Source organism: Nicotiana tabacum, mitochondrion, assembly GCF_000715075.1.
Source record: "Nicotiana tabacum mitochondrion, complete genome".
Taxonomy (NCBI): Eukaryota; Viridiplantae; Streptophyta; class Magnoliopsida; order Solanales; family Solanaceae; genus Nicotiana; species Nicotiana tabacum.
In genome coordinates, this window is record NC_006581.1 from 132,501 (window position 1) to 140,000 (window position 7,500).

At 42.7% G+C, this 7,500-nt stretch overlaps 4 protein-coding genes across 4 annotated transcripts in view; 2 read left to right on the plus strand and 2 right to left on the minus strand.

The window, feature by feature from the left end:
- Positions 1-176, minus strand: part of orf315 (hypothetical protein) — a 948-nt gene extending 772 nt beyond the window's left edge. The window contains exon 1 of the mRNA in view: positions 1-176. This exon is cut by the window's left edge and continues 772 nt beyond it. Within this exon, the coding sequence (YP_173397.1) occupies positions 1-176 (176 nt within the window).
- Positions 177-2,106: 1,930 nt separating this feature from the next.
- orf106a (hypothetical protein) lies at positions 2,107-2,427 on the plus strand. The gene has a single exon. The coding sequence runs from the start codon at positions 2,107-2,109 to the stop codon at positions 2,425-2,427; it is 321 nt and encodes a 106-aa protein (YP_173398.1).
- Positions 2,428-5,689: 3,262 nt separating this feature from the next.
- Positions 5,690-6,007, minus strand: orf105a (hypothetical protein). The gene has a single exon. The coding sequence runs from the start codon at positions 6,005-6,007 to the stop codon at positions 5,690-5,692; it is 318 nt and encodes a 105-aa protein (YP_173399.1).
- Positions 6,008-6,916: 909 nt separating this feature from the next.
- Positions 6,917-7,393, plus strand: orf158 (hypothetical protein). The gene has a single exon. The coding sequence runs from the start codon at positions 6,917-6,919 to the stop codon at positions 7,391-7,393; it is 477 nt and encodes a 158-aa protein (YP_173400.1).
- The last annotated feature ends 107 nt before the right edge of the window (positions 7,394-7,500 follow it).

Below are 7,500 nucleotides of genomic sequence, written 5' to 3' on the forward strand. Positions count from 1 at the left end.
TATTCTATCCTTTCTACAATGCCTATAGACGAAGTGCTTCGTTTCAGATCAATTCTTCGCTGCAATCGCTTCGATCCACCCCCTCGGTGAAAAACCGTAATACGCCCTGAGGAATTCCTACCAGCAGACTTCCCTGTACTCAAAGTGAATTGTCTAAGTGCTCTCCTTTGTCTCATTGTTTATCTCGTAATCATTCGATTCCGCCCCTAAAGCTAGCTCCTACTCCTCCTCCTTCTCCTTTAGGATAGGATCCTCCTTGGTCCTTTTTACATAACATTCTCGGCTGCCTCCGGTCCGGTAGGTCGGTCGCCCTCTAGCCAGTGACTAGCCCAGCTATGGAGCTAGGTCTACACCGCCACGTCGAGACTCTCTTTCGAAAGTGAGATACCGGCTTTCATAAGAGGGAAAGATCACTCCGTCATGCAGCAGAGCAGTGTTCATCTAACTAGAAATTTCATAAGAGAAGAAGAATCGTAGCGTAGGGTCGACATAAACAATCGGTTAAAATAGTCTAATGAGAAAGCATCTGTTCACGTTCGTAGTTGCAATAAGTTTTCTTTTTTTAATCGAGATTGGCTTGGTCTTCAGTCTACCCTAATGAAACCTAAAATCTCACTCCCTCGCTTTCTCCTTCTGATAGACTAGCTTGCGCATCTTCTCTTTGGCACTCATCCTTGGCTTGGGGAGTGCTCTCTCTCTTCTGTGTCAGCGAAGGAAGGATAAGAGTAAGAGCAATCGGCCGAATGATTGTTATTCCACTTACGGTTACAGTGCCTCTATCGAAGCAGAACAAGTCTAATACTCCAGCCCTGGTTTTCGGGGATGTAATTTCGATCTAAACCCGGAAACCCATATCTTTATATACGAAATTACTTCGTCCTTTTTTTTTTAGCCCTTTTTTCATTAGGGGGGGTCTCCTTACCTTCGGTCTCATTCAAGACCTGATCAAGGGATTTCCCCTTTTTACTTTTGGTGTATAGGGCTTTTCTTTTTGTTCCCCTTTGTCAAGCAATCGAAAAGAGACCAGAACCACGTGAAAAAAGGTTTCATAAGCAAACATTATTGTGGAAATCAAGGGAGAGTGCCGTTTTAGAAAAGATACAATAGTTTCCGATTCCCCCGAGCTTAAGGGTCAATTACGGGGGGTAACCGGTCGATCAACTCATTTCGGGGTTAACCTGTCGATCAACTCTAGGCTGAGCTTCTAGTGAAAAACTAAAGCCCTACCTTATAGAATTTCATTCTGCTGTTTTGCAATAACTTGGCTTTTTTCTTCACTTCAGCTTTGAGATGATTTTAGCCACCGGGGACCGGCTCAATGAGCACCTTTGGGCGGTGCTTTCTCGATCAACTATCTGACTTATTCAGAACGACGGTGAACCAAGACATGAAGAAGTGCAATGCAAAAGAACGCCTTCTTTCTGGAGGCCTCGGGCAGTGGAAGATGAACAATCGCTAAGGAATAGCTTGAACTAAGAGGAAGTGAAGTAATACTTGGCCAATTCCCCGGTATTCATTGAAGACTTCGCACGTACCCCTGCTAATTCTTTTTCTAATACTAAGGCCGCATATCTGTACTCATTAGTAGGAAAAAGCCCTTCACTTCAAAACAATCAATCAGGACTGGTGCCATCCGCGCTTCTTCTGACTATTGAAAGTGGAAGTTCAAGCTTTGAAGCTCATTTTCCAGCATTCCTTTCAATTCTTTCAACCGATTTGGCAACTTTCAGCTATACAAAGTTAGGTGATTTACCGGGTCGACATTCATCTTGATTTCGGCCTTTATTTTCTTCCTTTGAAAGGATTGACCTGACCGGCTTGAAACTTGATTTGATTATCTAAGGAAGCCGAGCCAATTGAAAACTATATTTTTTCAAACGAAGACTCTTCTTTTTAGGAAGACGATTCCCGGCCATTCTTCGAAGCTGATTTGAAAACAAAACATTCGTTCCGTGACGTGAGGCTCCAGCTTAAAACTTTGAAACTATACCAAATCATACTCGGCAACTGAAGCATGGAGGAGAAGAGCCGGAAAGGGCGAAACCTCTCTTTTCAAAAGAAAGCGACCCGCCAAAAAACATTGCAATAGAGAACTCTTTAGCGGAAATGGTTTCCTGGCCTATTGAAACTCTTTCAGCCGATTCGCGGCAACACATTACTTCAGATCAGATTTGTGCCAATTCCTCCATTCACAGAATGCCCTTATCAATCAAACTTTCTCTCTCTTACCGGAACTACCCTCTGCAGCTCCATCTTCAGCAGCTGCTCAATCTTTCATTTCGAAAATCAAACTTGGATGTCACGGGACTTTCTCACAACTTCGTTCCTTGCGTTTTTTCCATCTTTAGCAGTTCCATATTAATCGGTTTCATTCCGATCGATCAGTCGAGATGGTTAGCTTGGGCGCTAATGGTATTTTATATTTAGAATACCTAGACTAATGACAATCTTCCTTACTTGAATTGGAATCTTAAGCAGCTCAATTCCGATCTTCACTGGTCTGAGACGGCCCTCTGTTCAAGTACCCCTTCTTCTACTCGAGCCTCGGCAGAGCCTTTTTGATCTCATTCGTATTCTAAGGAATTCTAAAGGACTCTTTCATATTGCACCGGTGCTGGAAAAGATTGGACTATTCCCTACCGAGACAACATAAACTCTTCAACGGATCCTCCTTTTTTCAACTAGTAGATCGCCTTTTCTTAAGGTTTCGTACTACTACTCAAGTGATACGTGAATTGCTCAGGAGAAGTTTTTCTAACCGGATTGAAATCGTGAGACAGTTCGGTTCTCTAGACCCATCTGCCGCCCTGGAGAAGGGGCGCGGTGTTGAAATTGTTGAACCGGAGAAATGAGTTGGAAAGGAGTGGAACGAAAGCAGACAAGTGAAGACCAAAAGAGACAGGCTTATGACTAAACACTACCCGGAACGAAGCCCAATCGATTCGAATCGGTCAGTCGAACAAACAAAGACTATAGTTCGCGATCAAGTCGTTCGCTTCTATAGCGGTTCGGAATTCCATTTTGATCTGTAAAGTTCTTCAATTGATCCATCAAGGATAGAAGGGAGCAGGGGTATAAGTAGGGGCTTCTTGAATGGGATGGCTTTTCTGGATGTCCCATAAATAAGGCCTCCAACTCTATGTTATAGCCTTCATGCCCTCGATCCGACGGTCCTCATTCTCCCACTTGGCAAGCTGCTACTGTGAACAACAAAGTAAAGGATGCTTCCAGAAACCGTCGAGGTTCTTCCTAGGAAGATTCCTTCTTTCTGTCCTATTGAGAGGATGATCCCTGGCCATCGCCTGTGGTGTTAGATCAGAAAGGTGACCACATCTAGTTCCGAGGTTGGCCTAACCTAACTTGATGACACGCTTATAGAGTTTTCCGACCTGAAATGCTGCGTAAAGCGTCTTTCTTGCTCGGTGATCAGTCAATGAAGTCATTCTGGATCCCTGACTCGTCTCATTCTGAGCCTTTGGCCTGTTTGACATTGGGTCAAATCTGTCGTCTGGGCATCGTCCCTTCTCTTGATCTACTTCGGTTACAACTCGATAGTGAGTTTTGAGGGTCAAGTAAGGGATTGGGTTGAGAGGAGGGTCACAGTCCTGCTATATACGAAATACTTAATAGCTAACGGCCGTATGGCATCTATCCATCCATGCTGAAGTTTTTGAGACTGAGGGCTTGGATCGAGGTCCTGAAAAGCGTGAAACGCAGTAAGGACATTGATGAAGTATAAGCCCTGGCGAAAGACGAAGGCGGTAAGCGAAGCGAGGACGATAATTCTCTAACCGGGCTCTTAGTGGAAGTCGAAACCCGTGTTCAAGTAAAGGAGATACTGATTCATTAATGAATTTTTACAGGCAAAATGCCGCTGACAATGTGTTGAATTGGCAGGTTACCTGATGAAGAAGCTGGGAAGGTACCAGCTGCCTGCGTGGTGTTAAACCAAAATGCTAAAGAGAGCGAAGGGGAAATCATGAACTACGTTTCATGTAATGTAGTACACTATAAGAGAGTTAGAGTACTGCAGTGGACACAATTCAAAAATAACCTTAAGGAAAGGGCTTATATAAAATAAAGAGAAATTCAAAACAAGTTAGATGCTCGTGACCCACAACAACTAATAGGGCCAACATTTTAGAACTACTATTTTTATTTTTGCAACTACATACTTTCCTGGAATAAGAAAGCCTGAAGGTGACTTAACTACTTTTTGTTAAATTTTTCTAGTCTTCCAGGCGACCGAGTGCTCCATGAACAATGAGCGCTTCCTGCTCCGCCCGCAGCGCTTGCTGCCTCTCCTCCAAACCCTCTATGCGCTCTCTGGTAGCGCGAATGCGCGCTTCTTTCCTTGCAGGATCCATTGTTCTAACACTTCTCAAAAGGAAGTTTAGCACTCTACGGTGCTCTTGAATTTCATTTTGCAGTTGCCCCATTTCGGCAGCAATTGCAGAAAGCCTGTTTGCAGTATCCATAGCCATACGTGCTAGTACTCAATTTCTTTGAAAAGAATTTGATGAAGTGAAGACACTTATCGAGCCTCCATTTATAGAGTGGTAGAGTAATCTCGCCATGCGTCAAGAATTGGATGGCAGGCACAATTCTTACTAGTTCTCCGCACAACTTTTGTGCAGTTGAAGACTATCATGCCTGTTTAATGAAAAACTGGCTGGCTCTGACTACCTTGCGGAGCAAACAAAAGATCCCAAAATCACACTGCCTGTATGAACAAACAAACTTTGCACAACCAGCTTACGTAGAAAAGATTCCATATTCTATGCCAATAGATTCGTGACATCCATGTACTGAGTCGTCAAATGAGCCACGTTAAGAAAGCCCAAGCTTATACGCATTGGCCCACAGGGTGCCCCAATAGGGCCCGAATGAAAGACCCAAGCCTACATGAATGACATGAACCATCAAAGTCCTACAAATGAAGACTTGGCCCTATCAAGCCTGCTTTCCTCGATAAAAGCCCACAGAAGGGCCAAAGCACAACAAGCCTACTCATCATCAAAGCAAGTCCAAGCCCATGCAAAAATGACCTCATTGTCATGGGAGCCCTTTCCTTACTCCTCAATATAGTCGCAGGTTCTATACATTAAGATTTGCAGCACCTATTCAGGAGCTGGGGAATCGGCTTGCAAGGAAAATCTTGATTGAAAGTCCATATCTTTCTATTTTCCTCTATCTCCGGCTAGAAAAGAATGTATGCGTCAAACTTTGATGTCTCACTGGTTTAGATACGACGAGATAATCATCAAAGTTCGGGAATCTCAACTGGAATACCTCACTGCACCGGTACCGGTTATGAGCCACATTCAGCGAAGAGTTTCTGGTCTTTGTCCCCTTAATGCATTATAAATTGCAAGGAAAATGAAAAAGAAAAAAAACTTGAATTCTATAGGTTTAGCTAAGACGATTTCGGAAATTAGAAACTTATTCCTTTTTTGTTTGGTGCGAGCTCAACTTAAGCTATACATTGCCCGAGAAGAGCTCTTTGGGTGCACCCAAAGAGCTCTTCAACCACTTGCGGCAGAATTTCTAAATCTATTTAGTATGGAGATGTTGGCACAAGAAGGTGAACTGTCATTATATATCAATCTTTTGCTCTGGCTGCTATTGACTTGACTACATTGTCTCACTGAGCAGTGTTTTCTCATGGAGGAAAGAAAGATGGGCCAAATCATGCGGGTAAGTGCCCAAGAAATTTCATACTAGCTACTTCCACTACTGTCACCCCTAAGTATTGCATTATTTGTGAGAGTTCGGCCATTTGAAGAAAAGACATCGGATTATACAAAGTGTCCCTAATGCTATGATGTTGACATAATCTGGTTGGCGGCATTTTATAATTCAAAACATTAAAGATTATTTGGATCATTGTTCCAATGTATCTCAGCCTTTCTGCAAGTTCCAATTTAGAAGGCTGAAATTGACCATTAGAAAACAAAACAATGGCCAATAAAAAGAATTCTCCTTTGAAGTTTATTTTAATGAGCATAAAACTAGGCGAAGAGTCTAATTACTGCTTTTCTGTTGTTTCACTTTATAGGGTAGGGTCACCGTGCCTATGTGGGTCATAGAAAAGAAAATACATAAAGCCTAACAAGCGAGCCATGCTTCCTTGAAATTTGCCAGAACTGTCATCACCTATGGTTGATTAAGAAAAAAAACTGGAAACAAGAGACCTGGTTTTTTTCCAGTTTCTGATTCCAGAATGTCTGCATCTATTGTTCTTGTTATAGATGAATGTTTAGATGAACTACACCTCCTGAATTACATCCCTCCTTGCATGCATTTGTTGATTCACTTCCCTCGACAACGAGAATTTAGAGTATATTGTATGGCCGCACAGTATTTTATGATTTTTCGGAGGAATTTATAGCATCCATCTGCTAATGTGTAATGTGCTGCCTGGTGACAAATCACCAACTCAGGAGTCCTTGAAAGCCTTGATCTACGGAACTGACATATACTTGTGCCCAATGCATGCATCATCAGAAGTGGCACACAAAATATTCTCATCACTGAGGCCATACAAATTGAACATTCCAGAAGCTTCTAGAGACCGGCGCCTGGGTACGGCAATTGAGGTTGCTCCTGCTATAATTCAAGGGCCCATCAGCAGAAATGTCTCGAGGAGTAGTTAAACGGGCAGGAGATAATAACAGAATAATTGTGTGCACTGGTGGACCTTATACTTATGTACCCGGGCTAGCGCCCTCTCTCTCTAGCAGAATGCTATCTGTTCTTATTCATATATTACCTTCCATTATTTAAAAAAAAACACACAGAAATAAAAAATGTTAAGATATTCTTAATGATATTCGGGCTTCTACCCAGCAGAGTCTTCCATAACTGACCGACCGGTGAAAGGATAGCCGGACCCGTTGAAAGCCGGCAGTTATTGATGGCTCGGAAAGAAAGCTGGGCTAGGTCTTCTTCCCTTAGAGAGGCTTATTCTCCTTTCCCGAGTTCTCAAATATTTTCTTTATTCTCTGTTTATTCTATTATTAGTTCTATTGTTCCGATCCGCTTGTGTTTCAGGAAATCAAACCGAAGTCAATTCATTCAACAATGCCCCCTCGGGACATTCTGTATTGGATTTTGCCAACACCGTTTCACCTTCCTTGCTTTCTGTTCTGTCTTGCATTTCACCATGGCACACTCTTCCTTTCAAACCGGTAAAAAGAAAGCCCTTAGCCATCATTACATTACTTATGCGCCAGCTTTCATCTCCTTCCACCTATACCTAATCCATTCATACGGGAAATGCCATCCTATTACTGTCCTATCCCCTGCTTTTCAACCTTTCCGTATCTCTCTTTGTACTCTTTCCTTTCTGTCTTTTCAATTCTTTTCTTTCTTTAGTTTCTTTCTTAAGTAGCTTATTAGCTTGAAAGCTTTCCTTGCCTTTAAGGCTTTACCGGAATATGCTGAAAAGTGATCGGTCATTGAGGAAGACTTAGCTTAGGGCTGAGAAGTAAGGAGACT